Source organism: Aspergillus ruber (assembly GCF_000600275.1).
Source record: "Aspergillus ruber CBS 135680 unplaced genomic scaffold scaffold00011, whole genome shotgun sequence".
In the NCBI taxonomy this organism is placed as follows: domain Eukaryota; kingdom Fungi; phylum Ascomycota; class Eurotiomycetes; order Eurotiales; family Aspergillaceae; genus Aspergillus; species Aspergillus ruber.
Genome location: NW_024467307.1, coordinates 332532 through 357462, shown reverse-complemented (window position 1 = coordinate 357462; position 24931 = coordinate 332532). Strand labels below are relative to the sequence as shown.

At 48.6% G+C, this 24931-nt stretch overlaps 7 protein-coding genes across 7 annotated transcripts; 3 read left to right on the top strand and 4 right to left on the bottom strand.

The window, feature by feature from the left end:
• Positions 1 to 562: 562 nt before the first annotated feature.
• Positions 563 to 2815, top strand: faa4 (long-chain fatty acid-CoA ligase FAA1; the record flags this gene model as incomplete). The annotated part of the gene is made up of 4 exons (XM_040786333.1): positions 563 to 1002; positions 1052 to 1473; positions 1525 to 2672; positions 2726 to 2815. 4 exons carry the CDS (start codon positions 563 to 565, stop codon positions 2813 to 2815), a joined length of 2100 nt encoding a protein of 699 aa, XP_040639343.1.
• Positions 2816 to 3048: 233 nt separating this feature from the next.
• Positions 3049 to 3315, top strand: EURHEDRAFT_377231 (uncharacterized protein; the record flags this gene model as incomplete). Its single annotated transcript, XM_040778945.1, has 2 exons — positions 3049 to 3062; positions 3129 to 3315. The coding sequence occupies 2 exons, from the start codon at positions 3049 to 3051 to the stop codon at positions 3313 to 3315; spliced, it is 201 nt and encodes a 66-aa protein (XP_040639342.1).
• Positions 3316 to 5118: 1803 nt separating this feature from the next.
• EURHEDRAFT_402347 (uncharacterized protein) lies at positions 5119 to 6089 on the bottom strand (the record flags this gene model as incomplete). The annotated part of the gene is made up of 5 exons (XM_040780134.1): positions 5119 to 5217; positions 5247 to 5354; positions 5409 to 5511; positions 5853 to 5927; positions 5950 to 6089. 5 exons carry the CDS (start codon positions 6087 to 6089, stop codon positions 5119 to 5121), a joined length of 525 nt encoding a protein of 174 aa, XP_040639341.1.
• Positions 6090 to 7121: 1032 nt separating this feature from the next.
• Positions 7122 to 9947, bottom strand: EURHEDRAFT_48885 (NDT80 / PhoG like DNA-binding family protein). The gene is made up of 5 exons (XM_040785607.1): positions 9835 to 9947; positions 9288 to 9501; positions 9018 to 9067; positions 8855 to 8966; positions 7122 to 8800 (listed from the first exon to the last, which is right to left on the bottom strand). Exons 1-5 carry the CDS (start codon positions 9842 to 9844, stop codon positions 7198 to 7200), a joined length of 1989 nt encoding a protein of 662 aa, XP_040639340.1. The 5' UTR covers positions 9845 to 9947; the 3' UTR covers positions 7122 to 7197.
• A 2193-nt stretch (positions 9948 to 12140) lies between these two features.
• EURHEDRAFT_530578 (uncharacterized protein) lies at positions 12141 to 19319 on the bottom strand (the record flags this gene model as incomplete). The annotated part of the gene is made up of 6 exons (XM_040787152.1): positions 12141 to 12618; positions 12671 to 12842; positions 12894 to 13515; positions 17800 to 18766; positions 18826 to 19042; positions 19095 to 19319. The coding sequence occupies 6 exons, from the start codon at positions 19317 to 19319 to the stop codon at positions 12569 to 12571; spliced, it is 2253 nt and encodes a 750-aa protein (XP_040639339.1). The 3' UTR covers positions 12141 to 12568.
• A 1656-nt stretch (positions 19320 to 20975) lies between these two features.
• Positions 20976 to 22478, bottom strand: EURHEDRAFT_411932 (nitronate monooxygenase). Its single transcript, XM_040781777.1, has 4 exons — positions 22329 to 22478; positions 21973 to 22234; positions 21411 to 21912; positions 20976 to 21361 (listed from the first exon to the last, which is right to left on the bottom strand). Exons 1-4 carry the CDS (start codon positions 22339 to 22341, stop codon positions 21071 to 21073), a joined length of 1068 nt encoding a protein of 355 aa, XP_040639338.1. The 5' UTR covers positions 22342 to 22478; the 3' UTR covers positions 20976 to 21070.
• A 682-nt stretch (positions 22479 to 23160) lies between these two features.
• EURHEDRAFT_455265 (folic acid synthesis protein) lies at positions 23161 to 24648 on the top strand (the record flags this gene model as incomplete). The annotated part of the gene is made up of 3 exons (XM_040784256.1): positions 23161 to 23355; positions 23412 to 23620; positions 23670 to 24648. 3 exons carry the CDS (start codon positions 23161 to 23163, stop codon positions 24646 to 24648), a joined length of 1383 nt encoding a protein of 460 aa, XP_040639337.1.
• Between the last annotated feature and the right edge of the window lie 283 nt (positions 24649 to 24931).

The window sequence follows — 24931 nt, the reverse complement described above, 5'->3', positions numbered from 1 at the left end:
TAGGAATAGGGGGGAGGTGATGGAAAGAGTATATACTCTGCATATAGTGCAGATAATAAAGAGCAATTTGGAATATAAATATCAATTGTAGGTATCCATACGTACAAACATCGAGCTCCAGTTGTGTTAAATTAAAGCTCGGCAAATTGCGTCAGTGGTCAATTCTCTACGGCAGCCCAGCCACCGGCACTGATCTCATTGCGCTGACAGTCCAGCTTTCGGCGGCGCATCGCTCAGCCAGTGTCTTTCTCCCCTCTTGATCTTCCAACTCTATTCCTTTTCTTTATATTGCTCCGCCATTCTCCTCTCTATTATTTTTTCTTCTTTCTTTCTGTTTCTCGGAGGGAATTATACCACAGCGGTCCATTTTTGTTATTTTGCTGGATCGCAAAATTGATCGAAGGTATGACGACGACGACGACTGATTTCATACATAGCCGGTCATTCTGCGCTGGCACCAGTCGCTATTTACTCGTCTCGTATCTAAATATTTGCTGACCATTTTTCTGTTTCTTCAGTTTCCTTAAGATACCCCGTTTTAATCATCCCATAAACCGCCACAATGTCCAAAACAGATATTAATCTCCAACCCAAGATGGCTAAGAAGCCTCCGTTCTCTGTTGAGGTCCCCGGCGCCGAACCCGTCCAAGGCGAGACCAAGCCCCGTCGTCACCTCCGCTCCAAAGACGGTCTGATCCTTCGTCCTGCCCCAGATGTTGGCACCACCTACGACGTCTTCAGACGCTCCGCGCGGCTGTTCGGAAACGCAAAGGCCGTGGGTACCCGGAAGCTGATCAAGACGCACATCGAGAACAAGAAGGTGAAGAAAGTCATTGACGGGGTTGAGCAGGAGGTGGATAAGAAGTGGACGTATTTCGAGATGAGCGGGTACCAGTACAAGAGCTTTGTGGAGTATGAGCAGTTGGCGCTGCAGTTGGGTGCTGGGTTACGGAAGTTGGGATTGGAGAAGGATGGTAAGATTCATCTTTATGGTGCTACTAGGTGAGTTTATTACCCACTACCAGGATGTAGAGAGGTGCTAATTGAGTAGTGCAAACTGGTTAGCCATGTCTCACGGTGCCGCGTCGCAGTCGGTTACTATTGTCACCGCTTATGATACCCTGGGCGAAGAAGGATTGAAGCATTCGCTCAAGCAAACCTCCAGTACTGCCATTTTCCTCGATCCCGTCTTGATTCCCTCGCTTCACAACGTTCTCAACGATGTCAAGTCGATCAAGCATGTTATCTACAACACCGACCAGGAGCCCAAGCAGGAGGACTTGGACAAACTCAAGTCCGATTTCGACTACCTTAACATCATGAGCTTCGAGGACTTGCGGAAGTCTGGCGAGGAGAACCTGGTCGATCCTGTCCCGCCGGCGTCGGAGCACCTTTGCTGTATCATGTACACCTCTGGATCGACCGGTCCGCCAAAGGGCGTTCCTTTGACGCACGCCAATGTCATTGCTGCCAGTGAGTCTCACCCCTTTCGCTGATCGCGCTAAAGAATGCTAACGATGATAGCCGCCGGTGTCAACGAGATTGTTGGCGATTATATCGGCCCATCCGACACTTTGCTCACGTACCTCCCGCAAGCCCATATCCTCGAGTTTATGTTCGAAAACCTGTGTCTGTTCTGGGGTGGTACCATGGGATACGGTAACCCGCGTACGTTGTCCGAAGGCTCGATGCGCAACTGCAAGGGCGACATCAAGGAGCTCAAGCCGACGATTCTTGTCGGTGTTCCCGCCGTGTGGGAGACGGTGAAGAAGGGTGTGTTGGGCCAGTTGAACAAGAACAGCTTTTTGGTCAAGAGTCTTTTCTGGGGCGCCATGTCCGCCAAGAACTTCTTGCTGTCGACTGGACTCCCTGGTTCCGGTTTTGGAACATGGTTTTTGGACAACATGATCTTCAAGAAGCTTAAGGAAGCCACTGGTGGTCGTCTACGGATTGTCATGAACGGTGGTGGCCCGATCTCCAAGGACACTCAGCAGTTCTTATCTATGGCTATTGCGCCGATGATTAGCGGATACGGTCTGACGGAAACGTCTGCCATGGGCGCTCTCAACGACCCGATGGCCTGGAACCCCAACGCTCTCGGTGAAATCCCCGCGTCGGTGGAGGTTAAGCTGGTCGATTTCCCTGACGCCGGATACCTCACCAAGAACAACCCTCCACAAGGAGAGATCTTCATTCGCGGCGGTAGTGTGACATCACACTACTGGGAGAATGAAGAAGAGACCAAGTCCGCATTCGCTGAAGGTGGCTGGTTCATGACCGGCGACATTGGCGAGTTCGACAAGTACGGCCACCTGCGGATCATCGACAGGAAAAAGAACCTGGTTAAGACGCTGAACGGCGAATACATTGCCCTTGAGAAGCTCGAATCTGTGTACCGCTCGTCGCCTATCGTCGGTAACATTTGCGTCTACGCTGCCGAGGACCAGGCGCAGCCGATCGCCATCATCGTGCCTGTCGAAGCTGCCTTGAAGAAGGTGGCTGAAGAGAGCAAGGTCAGCGGTGAAGCGACCTTGGAGTCGCTTGTTCAGAACGAGGACCTCAAGTCTGCTGTGTTGAAGCAGTTACAGAACACTGGTCGGACCCTTGGACTTAAGGGTATTGAGATTATCAGTGGTGTTGTGTTGTCGGATGAGGAGTGGACTCCTCAGAATGTAAGTCCTTTACCTCTTCCCTTATTTTCGTCTCTCAATACTAACTCTGGTAGGGCTACATGACTGCTGCCCAGAAGTTGCAGCGCAAGAAGATCCTCAACCGACACCAGGATGACGTCAACAAGGCATACGGCAAGAAATAATGTGTAGTTAGATGCTTACGCTTACGCTTATCTACTTGCTTTTGTTTGTTAGTTAGTACCCTGTTAGTATACCAGTTAGTTATGCAGTTTTGATGGACGACTTGACCGTACCTCTACCCAAACAGTAAACGCACTAACTAACCCAATTAGTAAACTCCGCCAAGCCCATCTTATCGCATCCATCTCCAAATCTCCATCATCGCCTCCGAACTTCTCTAGAAAATCCACCAAAAATGTCCCTCTGGCAGTACGTCCCCCCCCCAAATTTTTAACCCTCGATCAAATCATCACTAACACAATGATGATGAAATAGATCATACCGCTCCCTAGCCCCCCGCACACGCGCACTTTTCGGGATAGGTCTGGTCGCCTGGGCCTCCGTGGGCCTATGGACGACACCGCAGGTCGAGGGGGCGCTGGGAATGACGGCTAGTGAGAAGGAGAAGGAGGAGCTGGAGAGGAAGATGGCGGTTAGGGTGGAGAGGGTTGACAGGGGGTAGTTTGGCATCGAGATGGAGGGGGATATGTGATACCCAGGTACGGATGGATGGAATATGGATAGAAGACACCGGATGTTGGGGCATTGTAATTGGTCAATTGGGTTGATTGATTAATTGAATCAATTTTTTTTTTTTTTTTTTATATATGCGTTCTTCAATGAGATCACAATTTTTCTGGACGGGATTATTCAGGCAATTCTGCAAGTTATTTCAAAGTGAGACCATTACATTGCCCATTGCCAAGATGAACGACACAAACACGAGATTCCTGAAAGATGATTTGGTACGTGCTACCTTGATCTGGTCGACAAATGACCGCAGAATGCCAGTTTGGACAAGCGATGTTGGGTGTTGGTCATCGTGGTATTCATTTCGCCGGCTGGCCTATATTATGCTGCTGCCATTGACCCATGCGATGGTTCAGACTGCGCGAACTTATGAGGACATGGTGAACTGCGCGAAACACTTACCACCACCCAGCGGACGTGACGAGGCAATAGAGATAGAGCATAGAACCCTGAGAGTCTTAGAAGATAAATGCAGTTGGCAACTATCATCTGAAAGTACACCTGCGCTTTCCGCGATTGTTGATGGTGGAGAGGGTTAGGGTGTTAGTTGGATAGTTTCTTTCTACGTTACTGATTGTCGGTTTGGCAGATACGCAGTCCGTGCAGAGTACGGATCTAGCAGATAATGATAACGAAGTAAGATCAAGCAATTAAGCACACCATCTGATAAAGAATGAACTATAGCTAATAGTATCATAGATAGGTATCATAGATAGGAACATTGAAAATGGACCGTAACAAACCCCGACGCACCCTTAACCCATCCTAAACCCGAGGCCGAGATCTGGGCTGCGGCCAAATCGCCCAAAAATGCTATGATATACAATACATAGCACATTATACATCCTGCAGCCACTAGCTACCTATGCACATAATATGAGTGGCTTGTTTTGCTTGCTTTTCTGCTGTGCTACGTTGGCAGCGTCATAACCAGATTCTGGTTTCCAGATCTAGATTCCGACGTCGATTCTGGATTTAGTTTAGGTCATGCGTGACTGTACCGTGCCGGATGCGTGGCTGGGATCTGGACAGGGACAGGGACAGGGGCAGGGGCAGGGATCGGGTGGGATAGAATTGGTTACTTTTGTATTGATTCTAATGTGCATGCTGCGATCTACATAGTGCAGGGGTATGAATGGAAACAAGTGTTATTTCAGGGCGGGTAGAAAAAGCAAGCTTCTCTCTCCGTTTGTTGCTTTGAATGATCATCGGATTAAGACCAATCATCTTCGAATAACGAAATGTGTCCATATATGCGAACTTCGTCTCCGAATACGTGCTATCCAAAGATAAACTGAGCGTGAGTGAGCAGCTAACCGCTCTCCATTCCTCATTGGAATGAATTTTTCGTCCATCAACTTCGTGGCTATTGGCTAGCGAACTGTCGCCGCTCAATAGCGGCCTCTCATTTTTCAGCAATTTTTCGAACTCGCCAGAGAAAGAAACAAGCAACTTCAAATTAATGACACAGCTGAGTGAGCCCCATGTAGATCAATTAATTGCATAGTCTGGCCTGTGTAAAATCCGTTTCTTGGAATGACTGACTCGCCTCTGGGATTTGACCTTCTCTGGTCTTCTGTAGAGACACGCCTGACGGCTCTGTTGATTGCAATTGAGGGTCATATTTGTCACGCACGCTTTGCATGATATTCCTTATATTGCAAAGCCCTGAGCATCTCCCTTGCATCGCGCTTTGTGGTTTCGTGACTGATAACCAATAAGACTCCATGGGCAATCACTTTACGATCGATGCCATTGTGGCTTGGAACAGGCAAACGTTCCTCAACCAAGAGGATGGAACGTTAGCCTGTGGCATGTAGCCACGAGCAAATTTCTAGAAAATGAGTAGTGTCGACATTTAACCTCCCCTTGTATCCATTTGAGCCACTCGATTTTCAATAACTCGGAGCTCTGCTGATTATTCAATTGATTCGAGAATGACGAAATGGATAGCGTCCTTGATACTATCGACTAAACGGTGGGATCCAGATAGCATTTTCTTCATGAATGTAGGGATGGACGTACAGTACGGGGGTGACTGGGGTGGTCGAGCGACAGAAATGTCGTACTGACGGGTATCTGACTGCGTCGATGCAGATTTCGGCTCTGGAGAGGCTTATCAAACAGTCTGTAAATGAAGCAGCTTATTCACCGGATCTTGCATATTCTCAATGACTAATACATTTCTGACAAGTCAGCCTCCCTCGTTCAGCTTGGAGAAACAGACCGGCCATTCTCTTGCTCAAATTTCTCAAGCTGGCCGAGGAAATGGCTGGCTATATATCTCATAAACCCTCTGAGTGGTGTGCTGGTATAGGGATCTATTCGAGGAACAAATCAGTGCCTGCAGAGCCAAGTTTCATGATTTGCTAGTCGAGACAATACGTATTAGCATTTACAAATTTTTTTTTTTTTTTTTTTTTTTTTCGAAAATCTGGAGAAACTGCAGATCCTCCAAGTCATACTCACATTGTCTTAAACAGTTCATAGTCAGTCCCAGAACTGTAGCAGAAGCCCCAGTCACAACCTAGACCCTCCGAGTACCTCTTGATAATTACCAACATACCTGTTGGATGATCTAAAGTACATTGCAAGAAGCACTCCTAATTTGGAGTATTCCACCGGTTGTCTGGTTCGGTAGCTTGAAGCACTTTGTTTCCAGAGCGGCAGTGAAGGTGCTCGACTCCCTGTTTGCGTTGGGTCCATTTGCGCACACTGTCCTCGGGAAATCCTTGAAGATCTTTTGACGGGTTGGGTATTCCTGTGTTTATCCCATTATCTTGGCCCTAATGCTTTGTAAATAAACGAATACAGTGTTCTCTCATCTGACCAGCTCATGGTTTCCACCCAGTAGTTTTATAGTCAGACGATGAATTCTGCTATATAATGTTGAGCCGCTATTCCGCACTGAGATTGCGGGATTCATGTTGCCCTGGATAATCATTTTGTGATAACCGATCTGCAATTGCGAGAAAACTGTATCCCGAAGCTAACGCCATATAGATTCTCAAATCCAGTCACCATCCCATGTGGCTCTAGATTCTGGTGTCCAATCAGTATCGTATCGATAAAGAATCCACGCCGTGTGTCAACTTGTTCCTAGCCTGGAAACAGCTGGGCTAGTTTAAGCAAGAGTAGCAGATGGCTAGCCTGCGCCTGTGCCGACTTAAGCGTTACAAGGCATGTCTCCTGTTATATCGTGAAGTTAAACATTTTAGCCATTTGTATGAACTTCGTATCTTGCATTCCATTCAAATTCGTAAGCGGACGTTTGCCTTTCTTTGTTTCAATTTCTCTGTCATCCGGGATGATTTAGTAAGGACAATGTGTCTGTCAAAAGTCGCATTATTTTGTTTGGTCTAGGATCTTCCTGTGTCGAATTGCTTCTGACGGATAGGAGAGAAATCATAATGAAAGCATTGTATGGTCTCAAACAGTTCATTACGGAGTGGAGTATATATGGTAATTGAAAGGAATACCATCTGGATTAGATGGGAGGAAGGTGGGAGAACGTGAGGTGGAGGATGGCGGGGCCAAAGAATGTATAGGCTAGTATAGGAAGCATTCGATCCAATTACATTCACATACGCCTCTATTCACTACAAGGCAGAGAAGTTCGTAAACATTAAACAATCATATCCATTCTGGACTCAATGCAAATAAAAATAATACTATACAAGCACTGAAAAAGAGAAAAAAAAAAACATAACCCAGGGGGAATTTCATGACATAAGGGGGGAATAAAAACGAAACGACAAGATGCCACCGAACGAAACACGAAAAAGAAAGAGACATTATTGAAGTGCAAGAGACACTAAGTGCATAACTCTTGCGACCCCTGCACCGAATCAAACCGTCCAAACGAATTATCAGTAAACGCATTAAACCCACCACCATTACTATTACCCACAGCCGGCTGCGAGGGAACCCGTGGTGGATTGCGAATAAACGAACCCTCAGCCGTCTCATTTGGCATCATGGCAACCATCGACGCAACGCTATCCGGGAAGCTGCCAGGGCTTGTTACGCCGACTTCCTCCTCCTTGGAGAGCGTGTCGTATTCAAAGGATGGTAGTTGGTTGCGGAAGGCGAGCGTTGTTTCATTCTCACTTCCCTCGGTGCCGTGAATGCCCATGGTACGTTTTCGGTCCTGCGGTAATTCAACCATGACGAAGGAGTTGTCGTAGGAGTCCATGCTCGAGGTGGCTTTGATGTCCATGGGATCCAAGGTGTCGTTGAGGATACCCACGTCGAGGGTACATGTCGATGAGGACGACGAGGCGTGTGGGCTATGGTCACTTAAGGGAGATTGTTCGGGTTTGATATGCTGATGGTAATCCGTCCGACCATAACGTCCTGACGAGGCAGGTTCGTACCCCATCATTTGGAAACGGCCTGGATAGCCAGGAGGCAGCATGCCGCCATTCTCGCCCGAGCCTCCAACACCCCCGTCCGGGTCCATGCTGCTCTGGCTATCCCTTCGGTGTTCTCGATAGTGGCCAGGGGACCGGCCGCGGACCACCATCGGGTGGGACAACCGCCGGGCGATTTTGATCCACTCGTCGCCGGGCTTGCCGCCAATTGGGCGCTCGATTTCGGCATAGAGGTCCACGACCAGGTTGTAGAACTGCTGGGTTGCCCGGCGTTTGCCGTTGTTGGCCGTGGCTTTTGCGAACTGGATCCGTTCAAACGTGCATTGCGTCGGGGGATTTCCTGAGTGTGAAGCACTGACGTAGGACGACGAACCATAATCATAAAGCCCTGCTGATTGCGATGCCATCCCGTAGCCATGTTGACCGCCATTTGTACCAGCAGGACTATGGCCGTAGCTCAACGGCGGGGGGCAAGGCTGTACTGGGAGTATTCCAGGGGGTCGCTCTGACTGCTTGTCTCGTTTCGGACTGTGCTGCACTAGTTCACGAGGCTCGTCAGGTTTCGAGTCAACGGTGGCCGAGAGCGACATGGCGAAGCTGCGGATCTGTTGGGCGCCATGATTCTCGGTTTTCACCCAAAAGGGACCCGAATTGCACGGGCTTAATGAAAACGAGCACGTAACGGCCAGATAGTTACGACGATAACATGTCCATTTCTCCCCGTCAAGGAAGAACTTCTTGCTGGGAATATTCGCCCTGATTTCCGGCTTGATCGTCTGCCCACTCTTCATGTTACCGACCCACACATGATGAAGAACGTTAGTTTCACTGCTCCACGGAGGTGATTCGGTGTCTCTGTATCGGTGCATTGAGTCCAAGTATAGATTCGACTGGCCCATAATCGCATTCTCGTAGCCTCGCGGAGAGCTGGTAAACCCTGGTAGTGATGGAAGTTGGCCGCGCTGGAGGTAGGGCCCGGGCCCGGGGAAGTTATCCGTTCTCCAATTTGCGGGAACGTGCTGAGTGGCTGGAGGTTGACTAAGACTTAATTTCAACGGTCAGTGGTAAGTTATCCAAAGCCAGGATCAAGAGTCTTACAGAGAAGGCATCCGGTGGGTACCAAAATTTGACATTCTGTCATATGATAAAGCTGGAGAGGGGGAGTAGATGGAGTTGGGGGTAGGGGAGTAGGATGTTGAAGAGAAAGCTTCTGCAAACTATTAGCATGAGCGATGATCAAAGCAAAAACGAGTCCACATACCCGAGCAGGTATCGCCAGGGCTCATCAGCATGGAAGGAGAGGTTGTAAATCTGTCCCATCTTGTCAGCAACTCACAGCTGAAGTGCAACTAAACGCGGTATGGGCGGTTCGGCTTCTTTTTCTTTTTCTTTTTTTCCCTTTCCTTTTCATGGCTGTAGCTTGATGTAGACCATGCATGCACTAGTGATTTCGAGATCTGACACCGGGGCCGTCGGATCGCATGGGAACAGAGACACTCGGGTAGCCCAAATCAAAAGGGGACAGACTTACGAGACATCTTGCATGGAAGCAGTAGCTTGTGCGTTGTATCGCAAGCCGTTAGAGACGGGTTGAGCCAGGGGATGACCCAACGTGTTGACTCTGCGATTGTGGTCGTCCTCTTCCACAGGAAACCCGGACGAGCCGGTGAAGGACCGGTGAGATGAGTAGTCACTATCAGTGGTGACGGGGTAATCCAACGAGAAGGGTGGTTGTAAGAGACCTGCTAGAAGCAGCAAGAGATTGGTTAGTATCCGAGGCTATTTTTCTTTGAAGCGCTGCGAATGAAAGACAAGGACACGGGGACGAGGCTTGAAAGAGCAAACAAACAAAAGGACTCTCTCAGGCCAATACCCCTGTCCGAATCCAATCAACGCTGCATGGTGGAATGGCCGGAACGCCGAAAGGCAAGGCAAACATTGAGAAAAAGAAAAAAAAAAAAAGAAAAAAAGAAATGAAGGACCAACGTCAGACTCAGAATCCGAGATCAGTTGTCGGTGTTCAATGACAACACAACAAGGCAGAAATGCAAGGAGCGACGGAATAACGGTCAACTTACAATGATTCATTGCAGGTATTGGCTTTGTTTCTTTTTCTTATCGAGAAAGGGTTCAGATGGATTGCTGACTCTGATAAACTCCGGGCAGGTACTTTCGCGACGGGCCGGAGGCACCACGACAATTCTTTGTTCAATCGATATACTGGTTATTCGAAATTGTCGGCTTGAATAATCGACGGAATCAACGGCTCGAGCAACGATGAGTGGAAGCAAGCATCAATACTGGATTGACTGAGGGAAGCGTTAGTTAGGGTCAGAGCAAGAGAGGAGCCAAGTATGGAATAAAGACCAAGGCCTGACAAGAGAAATAAAAAGAGAAGAAGATAAAGGACATGGCAGTGTTCTAAAGAACGAGCAAGTGACGGTCTCAAGGTTAAATATGGCCAGAGTGTGCGCGAGGTCTGATATCACGCCGGAGCAAGTTGTCATGCGTCGGAATCTTCGAAACACGCACGAATTGTCCACCTAGGATAAGGGAAACAAGAAAAAAGGAGACAGAAGACGAGAAGAAGGACAGCATCACTTACACTCAGACCCAGCGCTGGTTGCTGGAATGGACAGCGGATCTTGCAGTGCAGCAGCGGAGGTGCTTTCCTGCAAGCTGGACTGGGGAATCGGTGTCTTTTCTCAATGATCTTTCGAATCCTTTTATAAGACCAGTCGATGATGGAGAAGAAGAAGACGAAGAGAAGAGTGATAGTTGCCTTCATCCTTATAAAATAGAAGGAAATCCTTAATGCAAAATTAAAAAAAAAAAAATTCATCCCATGGAAAATGGAAATTCGGAAACAAAAATAAAAATAAAATCGGATATAATAATAATATTAAAAAAACAATCCCAGTAACAGATCCATGCCCTTTTCTGCAGCCAATCTCTGGCTCATCATCATCTCCAGTTGCCGCATCGGGACCGGAGTTCTATCATGACTCTTCCCTCCTTTCTCTCTGCCTCTGCCTTTCTCCCTCTCTGTATCTGCTGGTATGATTCCAAAACCAACCAAGGATGACCAGTTGGAAAAGGTGGTAGCAGTAGTAGCTTGCACCAATCATGACCCCCCCCCTCTCCCGTATTGTCTCTTTGTCTGATCTCTTTCTTGCTCGGTTCTCCTCTTTAACAGGCCCAGTCCTGTCATTTTACTCCTTTGGTAAGGTCAGCTCTAGAAACTCGACGGGCGAATGCAGGACACGAGGGCGCTAAGGCAGGCGATCCGGTTCATTCTGCTGTATTTAATACATACGTACATGGCCGGATATACTCACCGCAGCCTTTTCTATACAGTATCTTACAGCTTCCAGAAAAGAATAGGAGCTGAATGGAAGAGAGAAAAAACAAGGAAAAAGGATCGGCCGAGCGCAGCCAGGCTGTCCATACAGGCAGGACTGCGTACTAGTCGGGCCAGATGCATATTCAAAGCTCGGTCTGACTGTACTGATTGGTGATCCCTCCACTTCCCCTCCCCCCTCCTTCTGGGTGCCCGGGATCAGATGTCGTGCATTGCAAATCCTGTCGGCGAAAGAAGTAACCTTGGGCCAGGATAGTAGTAGAGAGACGTTGTTGTCAGTTGCGGATCGGCCGAGCAGGGATCGAAGAAGTTAATTCGGGTGGATACAGAGCACGTGCATCGCAGCAGCCTCAGTTACTGTCAGTGTATGTGTATGTGTATGTGTACATAATAGTGGCGGCAGTGGTTGTGGTGGTGTGTGCACCTTAGATTAGAATCTGCATCGTGCTCTAGTACTGGTATACCCCAGAGCGTTAATAGTCCAGATCAGTCTTTATACAATAAACTTTGCTGAATAAAGAAGCTCCACTCTGCTGTTGCCTTTTCAGGATGATTCTCTACTCATTCCCACACTACACTACACTATTCTACTCCGTAGAGCAGTGTTCTCATGGTTCACGTGTCTACTCCCTGTCCCTCATGAAATCTGCATTCGGCCGTAGGCCTCACCAGCCATGCAGAATGCAAAATGCAAAATGCAAAATGCAATGAATAAATAGGATTTCAATCCCGACTAGTGGGAAATCTTGCCCGAAATCTAGGAACAAAATGATCCGCACCGGCGCGCGCAGGCAGACTCATTTTGATCCTTGTCATACATGATTTATTACTGGTCCCATGCGCATTTGCATAATATGACTGGCTGGCTGTCCGGGTGTGACCATCCTTTGGAATCGGGACTTACTGTCTCAGAACCTAAAGATGCTTCTTTGGGTTTAGTCTCGTATACAGTCCTTACTGTTCGTACTTTGTGATTTGAGATTTGATTCCATACCATACAGTACTTACAGCACTTACAGCAAAGCGGAATGTAACCTCGGACATGCGTCCCCTATCCCCGTCGGTTGTGCATTGCCGATGAGCCGTTGGATGTCGTCGCGAGTTGACCAGCTATGAGCGCGTGTGGAATCAGCTGAAACGAGAATAGGTTGCAATCGCCTCCCAAGAAGCTTTCCGGCGCCTCGTACATTGTGCCGGACCGTTTCCATGTGTTACCGCCAGCTCACGAGAAATCCCCGGAATGCCTGGCTCTTGCCAACGAAGAGTGGCCCGATGACCTGGGGCAGTTTGAAAGAGAGAATATTCATTGTGGCAAAACAATGCTTTTATCATTCGAACCGGTAACATTGACACGGGATCAATCATTATCAACAATGCATACACACGAAGAGAAGCCGTTTCACCCTGTCCATTTTTCCTCCCGATCGTCGTCAACCCAAATAAAAAACACTCTAAGTACGTTTGGCGAATTCCACGCGGAGAATCAAGTGGCGGTAACCGACTGTTCCAGTTAGCTCCTGCCATAATATTCACAGTAACATGGGAAAACCTACAGCCATCCATCTTCTCGCACGCACGCGCCGCATCGTCCCGGTCTGCGAAACTGATGAAAGCAAAACCCTTGGCCCGCTGTGTCTCGCGGTCCCGCGCCAGGAACACTCTCGTCACGCGACCGAAACGCTCGAACAGATCCCGCAACTCCTGCTCTTCGGCCAACTCGCTGACCTGTACACAGTCAATATTATTCCGTCGTAGTAAAGAAGGGAAGGTACATACGTTTGTAACCCGCAGCGTAGCCAAATCGTCCTTCTCGTACTTGCCAGCCATCTTCTCGCCGCCAGCAGCAGCCCCCTTCCGCAGATGAGGAGGCACATAGCTGCCCCCAGTAGCACCAAGTCCACCGGCCGCAGGCTCCTCGGCCCCCGCATCTCCACCAGCACCAGGCTCTTCGATAGGCGCCATGGTATCCTTGAACGGACACCTTGCCGTAAAATGTTCGCCGCTGCAAATCCGACACTTGACCTTCTTGTCCTTGAGCTGATCCTTCATGCTGCCCTTCTCGCCACCGGTCTTCTCCTCCTCCGCAGCCTGCACCTTCCAGTTCACGCTCGGTCGGAAAACAATGTTCTCGCCCACGGAGGTTGTTTCAAACGAGGGTCCCGTTGCGTGGCCCTTTTCCAGGCCGAACTTGGACCACGATCGGCGCTCTGCGACTTGAGGGTTGACTTGCTCGCGGACAACGGTCGTTTTGATGCGTCGCGTCACTTTCACTTTCTTGTTGTCATCGTTGAATCGGTACGACACCACCGTCTTTGTGCCGTCTTTGTTCGTTGTCACTTGCTGCGGTGGGAGCGCCGAGGGGTCATCGAACTCCTCGTCGTCAGCCCAGTCAGCACGGCTAAAGTTTCAGTCAGAATAAAATCAAAAGTTTATAGATAATTCCCCCGGAAATATGCTCACTTTGCAGGTCGAGACATTGTGTTGTCGTTGTTGTTCTGTGCCTGTTTGTTGCTTGAATTTCTTTCGAAAGGCAAATCCCGTTGTGGATTTCGCCCGCCGCGAACTGTGGCGGCACTGTGGCTAGTGAGTCACGTGAATCGCCGTGCCCGAACTACTTTCTGACGTGAGATTTTTACCCTTCCTATTATTCTTCTCTTAAAAAGTTCATTCAAGCAAGTATATAAAATATATAGTCTTGGTATATAGCATGAACCTGGATGCCTTGGGGAATAATCCGTCATGAGCATCTCAAACAAACTCTTCCAATCCTGCTATATAGTATGACCCAAAATTTTAATTTCATCAAAAGTTATTAGCAAATTAGACATTAAGCAATCACCACTTTCCACCAGTCCAACAGGCTTTGTGAAACTCAAGCATAGTCGACCTTCACGCTGCCATGGTCGATGTCATTGTACCAAAGACTGTACTCACAGTGAGCAGAGAAGTAGGCTGCGCGTATTTCATAGACGACTCTGTAGTAGTCAAGGCCATCATAGCCACAGCAAATTTGGACACTATCCTTTTCAATATTGTCTAAGGGTGGCTCCAAGGTCGCGTGTTCTTTGATATCTGGATGGCGAGCCCCAGTAAGCAAGCATTTTTTACCTGGTTGGAGATGCCAAGTACTTACTGTCATTCCAATACTCAGGTGCATTCTCTCCTGCTGGGGTATCCAGTTCATACAGGGTTGTGTGTATGCTTTCGTATGTCCCCTCCTCCACGTGTTGGTGTTGATGGACTCTGTTTTTTATGGGATGCCCCTCTCTAATGACATCGCCCTGGTTTTATTAGCATATCATTGTAGTATCAGTAGAAGTGAATCCTACAGTCTCCTACCTTTTGAATAAGCCATTTCATCATATTAATTCTATAATGCCCATGGAAAGAGTCCCAGTATCTTGAACGGTCAGTTTAGTCACAAAGGCTTCGGCGTAACACTTACGTTCTTGTCTTATCGTGTATCCCCTCTATAAACCTCGTTCCAATATAAATTCCGTAGTGCTTTCTAGCAATCCGAGATTCAACCGAAGCTTGGGCAGCAGAAGGACAGACTTCGCCGAGGATTTTCATCAAAGCGCCCCTCACGACAGCAGTCCAACCATTGACCGGCGCCAGAACCTCGATATCGGGTGAGAAGTAATTATGGAGGTATTTGCGAAGGTAGGGGCTCTGGCCAAAACCACCAACAAGAAAGATTCCCTTTACTCTCTTCGACGATGTTTCCACCTGATTCTGGACAAGCTCATGCACATTCTGGAGAACTGGGTGGAAAATATCTTTCATTTCCTGCCCAGTGACACGAAGTCGGCCGCGGCGGACACTTGCTGCTTTGTTGTCTGCTATTCCTGGGACAGGGAAGTAGAAATCATCATCAACATTTCCACTGAATGTTCTCTTTGCGACAGTTTCAAAGCGCTGAAGTGCTTCTTCCCGCGTGTCGCTTTCCCAACCAGGACAAGAGGACAGCCGTTTCTCTAGAAGCTCTTCGAAACGCCTGTTGAGGAAAGTGCTCCCACAAAGCGCGCCAGTTCCGGGCGCCTCTTCCTTCAGACGCAAGCTTGGCATCAATTCGAGAATTGAAAAGGTTATCAAATCGACGGTTCCACCGCCAGCGTCACAGAGAACAATCGTATCGCCAACTTCCAACCCGTGAGGATTTGATTCTTGCAGGGCATGAATAGCAGCGGCCTCTGGTTCGGATATGATACGTAGCTGAGAAGCTTTGCCAAGCCCTGCTTCTTCTGCACAAGCAAATGTTGCTGCCTTCGCACTCTCAGGCCACATTGCTGGAACCGTGATAACGAAATCCAGAGCCATCCTTTTGAAAGCTCTTCCAATCTTTGATTCCAAGACTTTGACCATATGATCGCGTAAAGACCGGAGGTAGTCAGTGACTACATCTTCCTCAGAGGCATGATAGGGTGGCGGCGCACGACGGCTGTCCTTGTAGCTCAAAGACAAGCGAGAATTTATTCCGAGCTTCTCGTCGGGCGCGAGTCCAAGCTTGATCCACTGGATTCGTGGCATACTGTCGGGGATTTGAAAACCCCATCGACATACCGGTCCGGCATCATCATCTTCGTACGTGATCTCGCTTGGTACTTTGTCGCTCGTCATTCCTCCAAGAGAGGCGGAAGTGTCTTGTGGCCACTGATTGATAACATAGTGGACGTCCGGCTGTCTGCATTAGTCGCTGCAGATAGGACTAGAAATGTGAGGAGATTTTACATTTTTCGTTTGAGCCCACGCAACACCCGAAAACGTGGTGCCGAAATCGACGGCGACGACGATACTCATTGCTGGTGTTTCTAGTATTATACAGTAATATTTTAGCCCTGAGTTGACCCAGTTATATATATGAGAAACTTACCAAAATACAGCACCGTGTGTCTTATATGTCGCGCAGTAGTTCAAGAAGTATTGTCATTGAGATTTGTAGGATACAGTGGGTGAATGTTATTGAGAAGTTGAATCATATAGGTGAAAAACGGCACCTGTCAGGCAGCTGTCAATGTCGGCATCATAATAAGATTCCGAAAGAAAAAATTTTTCAAACCTAGGAGTCATTTACTAGACTCTAGTTCTACATGCCCACTTAATATTCTTCATCCATGATAAGAAGCTGGAAAAATGGCCCGAGGAAAAATGTCAATACCGTCTCAGAATGTGCAAGCCAACGCACCCAGCTCCCTTGCACAGCTTTCAGACGGCATAAGGCAGACAACTGGTAGCTTACAGCAAAACCATCGGTGTATGTTGCAAACCATCCCTCGAATTACTCATGAAATAGACCAAGAATGGCATAGGGTCACGCGGCACATCAACTGTTTGGAAGCGGAGCTTGATGAATGTCGTACCCAGATATTCAAATCTCTCCCGACTGATGGAATAAGTGACACATGTATCAGGGAGGAGTATTCATTTCTTCGAGAAAACCTTTCCAACTGGGTTGAAGGGTTCCCTGAAATCGACAGCTTCGCGTCTGTAATGAAGAAATACAAGATAAGACCCAGGGGCTCGCCAGCGTGGTTCCCAGAGGGACACTCTGCAGCACAGTTGGAAATTATGATATTAATCATATTTAACAGCCTTTGGTTGCGGGTATTTACGGTTCTGGTTTTCAGTGCATCTCCATCAGACCTGGGACTATTAGGTGGCCTTTACCATGGGATGCATCTCATGAAGCCAGAGAAAGGTTTGATATGCTACCTTGATAAAAGAGGGATTTGAGCTTTACACTGATGAATTCTTAAGACTTTGATACAATCTCCCTATGGAGGGCAGACACCCTGCGAGCATACACTTCTCATCAAAGTTTCGAGGAACAACTCCACACCAGTTGTTCCCAACTTACAAATGATATCTGTGCTTCTTTGAATGAGTTCTCCTTCGCTGAAAATGTTGATATGGTGCGTAAATTCAACAGGTTCATGGAGCAAATAGCGAAGCCGGCTGCAGGACTCGCCATTAAAATGAGTTGTTCTCCTGAGCAATACTATTGGGATTGGTACATTGGCAGCGAGTGGTACGCCAAAGCCGTTGTCAGGAAGAGCGACATGAGCAACTTCATCATAGTGGACGCCTTGACTCATCAAAATATTCGAATAGCGAAATTTAAAGACTTGCCGGATGGTGCGAAGATAGGTGACCTCCTCTTGGTCATGTATCCAGCCCTCTTCCGATGTGGAAAGAAAAGTGAAAGAAACATCCAGATTGAGAAGGCTGTCATCCTAATCCGGGTGAATAGCAATAGCGCTCCGCCAGAGAAAGATGAGATGGGTATTGACCAAGAGAAAGACAGGATCAAGAAAACTGAGGCCAAGAAACCGGGCCTAGTCACGACTTGGGCAAAATATTTGTTTGGGCAAGGAAAAGGCAGGTGACTAAAGTCATATGGGTAGGGCGACCTTAGGAAAAAATATTTTAAGTGTACTTGCTCACTCACAATAACTTTCAATATGAAATATATTCATTTTGCTTTGAGTCGAGCGTCATCCCATTAACTACTGTATATCCTTTCGTATCTCGAATGCCTCCCAAGCTCTATCTGTCAAATACCTTCAATTCGATAGGTCTCAACAAACAATAACTGACTGCCGCAAAGGCAAACGCCAGCTCAAAGCCAATATCAGCACCACTTGGAGCAACACCTGCATGAATGGCAATAGGTCCAGTGTACCACGATTGACTCATACCAGTGATCATACCAGCGATTCCAAACCCGAAAGCGAGGGCAGCAGCAATACCAACGGGCAGCTTGTGGCGGTTATCATAAATCTCCGGACGATACCCGCCGAACCCACGCTTGAAGACAATGTGGTCAGAAATAGCGATACCCGAGTATATGGCAAGCCAGTACGCGATGAAGTTCATGAAGTTCTCCAGGACAGTTTCGAAGTGGGAGTATCCGGGGATACCAATAGCGATGGAAGCGCAGGAGCCCAGGAACACCCAGATGAATCGAGGCACACGTTGAGTGAAGCGGCTCAAAACCTGGAGGGTTAAAGAAACAGAATAAATGTTCGGGCAGTTGTTGGCGATAATCGAGAGGGCGAGAATGATCAAACAGAAGTCACCGAATCTGCCAAGTGGCGCGAGAACGGCGCTCAGCAAGCCTCCGTTACCTGATGACACATATCCCAGATTGTACTTGTTGTCTCCGCCGTTGATCTCCGTGGCTGTCATGATCGCAATCGCCAGCATCTGGGTGAACAAGAGAGGAGGTAGGAGACCCAACCAAGCGGAGAAGAAGACCTTGCAACGGCTGCGGGTTTTGGGTTGGTATACTGTGTAATCGGCGGCATAACTGGTCCAACCGGTTGCGAAACCGTACACGGTCGAGCCAAAGGAGAGACAACTACCCAGTTCCGATTTTCCAACCCCCATGGGTAGATTTTTGAAGTCGCCCGAGTGAGCAAACATTCCGAAGACGATCATAAACACGATGAAGGTTGGGATCCAGCTCCAGTACTCGTATGCGTGAACGACCTTGTACCCGGCGAATGTGATGAAGAGGGTGCAGATGGCGATGATGAGGATACCGGCGAAGCCAGGTACGTCGGAGTTCACGGCAACAATAAACTGAGCACCCACGATGGCATTGGCGGCAGACCAGCCCACACAGGCCAGAACGTTGAGGATAGCGACTGATGAAGAAGCCATACGTTAGACTGATCGCAAACAGACGAGATACAGACGTGCTCACTGAATTTTGTTCCGTACCAGCCAAACCAGAACCTCGACAACACCATCTGTCGCAGGCCAAACGGAGGCCCAAAGCACGAAAACCAACAAACAGTCATGATACCCAAAAGATTGAAGAAAAGATCGACGAGGAGGGCATCAACGAAGCCGAGTCCGTATAGCGACTTTCCGAGGACACCAATAGCGAACGAACTAACCACCATATTGGCCGCGAGCCACTATGCCGGGTCAGCCATAATGAGACACATGTTGAAATCATTGGGAACATACCATGCTGCTGATATTGAAGTATGAAGTATCCGTTTGCTCATTTTCGGGCACTCGCTCAATACCACGCTGCTCAATGTTGAGCTTTCCTGCCAACCGTTGCACCTTTGCATACCACGAATTCCCGTATGCGAAGCTTTCTCCGGGCACTGCTCCGTCACTGTTACCGTCGACGGGGACATTGCCCACTTCAGGGGCCTTTTCGAGGTCATGACCACCACCGAACATGATGCCTAATTTGCTGTGAATAGAGCTGGACTATGTTTTGTCAAGATTTCCGGTCTTTGTGCGGATTTCCACCGGCACAAGAGAGATTGAACAATCTGACAAGGCAGATACAAATATGGGAGGGGCTAATCGGAACCAAGAAAGCCCAGCGAATACAGCAAAATCAAGAAGGAAAAAGACAGAGAAAAAGAAACCGAAATGAAGGACACATCTTTTTTCTTTTTCTTTTTTTCCCTGAAACCAGGACCAGGAGATACCACTTTAATATGTGTTCGCCTACGTCCACAGAGATAACAAATTCCTTCACGTACAGTGAACCCGCGTCTACTATCAAGGCCCACTTAACGTGTTCTAAACAGGAACAGCGAGTCAAATTGGGAAAAAGAGACGGACGCGCCGGTAACCACCGGGACACGACGATACGTTAGTGAAACTGTCGCGTGCGTATTTTCCCGAGGATGGTGGACGCGATCAGGGCTTTTCTCACCGGAACAGATACACCCTTCGTTGCATACAGATACAGACCTGAAATCTATCTAAATATAAACTTTGCATACCGGCTCCCATCTCTTGGCTTTCCCAAACAGTCTTTGAAATACAGCAGCAGGGCTCGAGTAAAAGCAAGACAAGCCTTTTTTGTGTTGCTTCCAGAACGGTCACTCTCCACTCATCCCCGAGAGTTTATTCAGTTAGCCAATCATGCCTGTATGTGGCCTAGTGCCCCGAGGATCCCACTTATAGTCTGCAAGCTTTGCTATCGGACTCCATGACTATGCTCCTATTGGTGAAGGGGACTTCTTTTGACGGCCTTGGGCCACATGGTTTCTCCGGAGAATAGCCTGATTGGATCAGGATTTGTGCCACTGATAAGATGCTGATAAGGACTGTTCTCCGAGGCCGACTCCGAAGATATCGGGTTATCCGGTATCCAATTGACGTCTGGATATTGCAATAGGGACAAGGGTGAACAGCTAATCCGAGAATGCTGGGATCTTGATTCGTTAATTTCCAAGTACATACATCTTACAAGTACAGAATCGTCAGCCCGAACACATTCGCTACAACATGGGCATGGCCGCGCACAACACCAACTATACATTATTCCAGAGCATGATGAACCACGGTTTTTCAGCACCGGAGCTCGCCTTGGAAGATAAGACCTGATTATTGTCAGTCCAATCCGATAAGCGTATAGTTTAGCTGGCCACCTCCGAAGCGGAGCTGACCGAGTCAATCAGCGGATACAGTGTTCGGCTATCTGGGTAATCTACAATCTACGGGGCACACTACATAGCATGAATTCTTGCAGTATGGGGTGTTAGTCTGGAGAAAGTCATAGTTTAGTGGATCCATGGAGCAGAGGCCGTGAGGTTCTAGATCTAAGGAGCCTACAGTCTCGAAGTTAGCTGAGTATACTTCGTGCCCTAAAGAGCTGATCGCTGGGATCATTGTTGCGTGTCCATGGTTCATGTCTATAGTACCGGGCATGTTTGGCCCTGGATATATTAAGCGATTACAAGGTACGAGGCAAGAGAGATAGGGACTATCTTAGTGCGGATTGTAACATCCGAGAAAAGCAAGGCTTGAATTGCATTCAAGACGCTTGAAATGACTTGTATGTACAATATGACCCTGTCAATCAGGAAACCCTCCAAAAAAAAAAAAAAAAAAAAACCATAATGCAGTGATATCCATAAAAAAACATGATGGGAATTATATCCAACAACCCATATCAATCAAAATCCAAACATTTATAGCTTAGCAAGCATCTTGTTGCCCTGCGCCAGGAGGATAGCAGCATCGTCAACCAGCTCGTCGACGATGGCCTTGGCAGGCTTCTTGTCGTCAACGACAGCGGCAGTCTTACCCATCAGGTAAGGACGGGCGTTGTCAATCGTGTCGTCGTCAACATCGTCAGGTAGGTTCTCGAAGTCGTGCTCGACAGGGATGACACCCTTGGCAGTGAGCTCCTTGATCTCCTGGGAGCGGTTTTCCTCCCAGTTCTGGATGTAGGCATTCTTGCGGACACGGAGGGGGCGACCCTAGTTAGGATTAGTATCAAATCGCGAATGAAGAAGGAATAAAACTTACAGTGAAGATAATGGTGCGAACGGTGTCATCAAAGCTGGCAGTGCGGACAGCCTCCTGGTGAGCCTCGGGAGCACCGGCCTCATCAGCCAAGATGAAGCGGGTACCAATCCAGACAGCGGAAGCACCCAGCATCAGAGCAGCAGCAACGGTCTGGCCGTTGTACAGACCACCGGCCGCAACGACCTGCACGGGCTGACCAGTCATAGGGCTCTTCTTGCCCCGGCACAGCTTGGCAACGGTGGGAATAAGGAGGGTGGTGGGGACATCACCAGTGTGTCCACCACCCTCACCACCTTGAGCACAGATGAGATCTGCGCCAGCATCCAGCGACTTCTGAACGTGCTTGGGGTGGCCGATCATGTTCATGTAGAGGATGCCGTGGCTGTGGAGTCTGTCGACGACAGCCTTCGGGGGGATACCGACAGCGGAGACGAAGAGCTTAGCACCGCTCTCGATGATGATGTCGACGAGTTCGTTGAGCTTGCCCTTGGTGTAGTCGTAGCTAGAGAAGAGCGACGCGTTAGCACCGGGCCTTGACAGTAGACACACTGGTGTAACTTACTTGGTCTTTCGAGCACTGCCACCAACTTGGGGGAGCAGAAGGTCAACACCAAACGGTGCGTTCTTGTCATGCAAGAAGCTCTTGAGCTCGTCAATCTGCTCGCGGAGCATCTCGGGGGTGTAACCAACACCACCGATGACACCCAGACCACCCGCGTTAGTGACTGCTGCAGCCAACTTGGGCCCAGCAGCCACGTTCATGCCTGCCAGCATGACGGGATGGTTGATCTTGAGCAGATCGGTGGCTGTAGTGCGGATTTTCTCTGCAAGACAGCAGTCAGTACCAAATGCTCCAGCTCCTCTCAGGGCCACGTGTGGGGAAATGCGCCGGAAGCTGGGGAAGGAGCGGAAACTCACGAGGAGAGGCCATTGTGTCTCTTGGGTATAAAGGTCAGATAACAAAATATAGGTATATAATGAATATGCGATACAATGAAAGAGTGAGAGATTGATATGAAAACAAGGAGAGAGAGGTTGTCTAATAAGAAGAGCAGCGCCAAAGAGGAGGCGATGGGGCAAAAAGCAACCGAGGCGCAATGAAACCGAGGCTCATCGGCCTGATTGTGATCCGTGCTGCCTCACTACTCAGGCAGAGATTTGGTACCTGATTTGATCACATGACTATTAGACACCTCAGGACATTAGGCATGGACGTCAGCGTCACGAGCTCCTCGACTGCCCGCCAATGACGTATTTGTATATCTTTCTGGAAGTTCGTTTTCTCTATTATTCCAACTCGAACCGCAGTCAAACTGATTGCCACTGGCAGGCATGAGATATCCAGGTTGGCGAAATAGCGCTGCATTGCTCAATTGTCGCGGTTCTGTATGGCACCAGCGACCGCAGTCTGCAGGCGAATCGATAACCGCATATAAAAGATCCTATGCAAGTCTAGCAGCAAGGTATGTTTCTTTGGTGTGCATTGATGCTTATTTCTTATATTCCCTGTCTCTAACTATTTAATAGAAGAGCACATTCTATCCGTCCCAGTAAATCTCATCCCGGTCTTATCGGCCCTCTTTTTTTTTTCTCTTTTTAAGCGGGGAATCATAACTAAAATTCTCGCATAGGGTTTCCACTGCATACAAGAGCATCACCAGTGGTTTCCGGCTATACTAGTTTGAGACCCATGAATCATCTATCTTTACGAAAATTCTCCAATCCCCAATTGCAACAATACAGTTCTAGGATGGATTCCGTCAAGGGTTCCCACCGGGCGTTTATTGCCCTGGGGAGCAACATGGGTGATCGTGTGGACATGATTGAAAAGGCATGCCTTGAAATGGACCGAGCGAATATCAAAGTGAAGAGGACAAGCTCGCTCTTTGAGACGGCGCCCATGTATGTTCTTGACCAAGATCCTTTCATGAATGGTGTTTGTGAGGTAGGTCAATGCAGGTCGATTCAAGAGATACGGAAACACCGTCTAACAATTACTAGGTGGAAACGACCATGGAACCCCTCGAATTACTAGACGCCATTCAATCCATTGAGGTAAAATTAGGGCGAAAGAAGTTAATCGACAAGGGCCCGCGATCAATTGATCTGGATATCCTCCTGTACGACGACCAGGTCTTCTCTCATGAGCGACTTAACATTCCGCATAAATTGATGCTTGAACGCGACTTCGTCCTCCGACCCCTTTGCCAGTAAGCACCAAACATATGCGTAAAACAAGAAACCCACTAACAGAACCAGACTCATCCCCCATGAAAAACCACCCGGCCATACCACAACCTACCTCTCCCACTTCAACTCCCTCCCGCCTCCATCCCCAGTCCCCATAACAACAACCCCCATCTCCGCAACCTTTCCACCCTTCCACTCCACCCTCCCAACCCGTCCAACCCACATCATGGCCATCCTAAATCTAACCCCAGACTCCTTCTCCGACGGCGGCCTTCACTCCCCCACAGACTTCTCAGCCCTCACCACCACAGTTCAGCATTTCATCACGTCCGGCGCAACAATCATCGACATCGGTGGTGAAAGCACACGCCCGGGCTCCGTCCCCGTCGGTGAAGAAGAAGAACTCGCGCGCGTGATCCCAGCCATCGAACATATCCGCACGTCAATCCCTGAAGCTAAGAACATCGCCATCAGCATCGACACCTACCGCGCGCGTGTTGCAGAGGAAGCATGCAAAGCGGGTGCGGACATAATCAACGACGTCTCAGCGGGTCTCCTAGACCCAGACATGCTTTCCACGATAGCCCGGACAGGAAAATCAGCCATTCTGATGCACATGCGCGGCACACCAGACACTATGACAAAGCTAACCGACTACCCGAACGGCGTGATCAAAGACGTTGGAACCGAGCTCGCCGACCGCATCGCCGCAGCCGAAGAAGCTGGTATCCGTCGCTGGCGCATAATTCTCGACCCGGGACTAGGCTTCGCGAAGAGCCAGCCAGAGGACCTCACCATCCTCCGTGAACTACAACGGCTCCGCACGGGCATTGAAGGACTGGAGTACCTCCCATGGCTGATGGGGCCTAGTCGGAAGCGGTTCGTGGGAAGTATCACGGGCGTGACGAAAGCTAGTGAGCGTACTTGGGGGACTGCAACGACTGTTACGGCGAGTGTTGTGGGAGGTGCGGACATTGTGCGGGTTCATGATGTCAAGGAAATGTGGCAGGTTGCGAAAGTTGCGGATGCGATTTATCGGGTTGAGTAGGAGAGTAAGGAAGGGAAAGGTTTATTGATCAACTAATGCGGCCTTGGCTTTTGTTTGTTTTCAACAACACATGTACATTACAGCATAGCTTTTGCATATCATATATGATGTTATTTATCGAGTTCAGTAGAGATATAGAAACTCGGGAGAGCTTGGTATGTGATTGAATAATCTAGCCTTGCGCTTGTCTGTTTGCAATAATACTTCGTCAGTTGAGCAACTCAAATTCCCTCGTCCCCGTCCTCCATTTCATTCGTATAATCCTTCTTCTCCCGTTTTATCC

What these genes read in the sequence shown, in the direction of transcription:
- EURHEDRAFT_411932 (XM_040781777.1), bottom strand. An exon ending in GGCAGTGCTCGAAAGACCAA is followed by an intron (nt 21,913 to 21,972) that starts GTAAGTTACACC and finishes GCTCTTCTCTAG; the next exon opens with CTACGACTACACCAAGGGCA. An exon ending in TTCGCACCATTATCTTCACT is followed by an intron (nt 21,362 to 21,410) that starts GTAAGTTTTATT and finishes AATCCTAACTAG; the next exon opens with GGTCGCCCCCTCCGTGTCCG.
- EURHEDRAFT_48885 (XM_040785607.1), bottom strand. An exon ending in GCTTCCATGCAAGATGTCTC is followed by an intron (nt 9,068 to 9,287) that starts GTAAGTCTGTCC and finishes AAGATGGGACAG; the next exon opens with ATTTACAACCTCTCCTTCCA. An exon ending in ACCCACCGGATGCCTTCTCT is followed by an intron (nt 8,801 to 8,854) that starts GTAAGACTCTTG and finishes GTTGAAATTAAG; the next exon opens with TCTTAGTCAACCTCCAGCCA.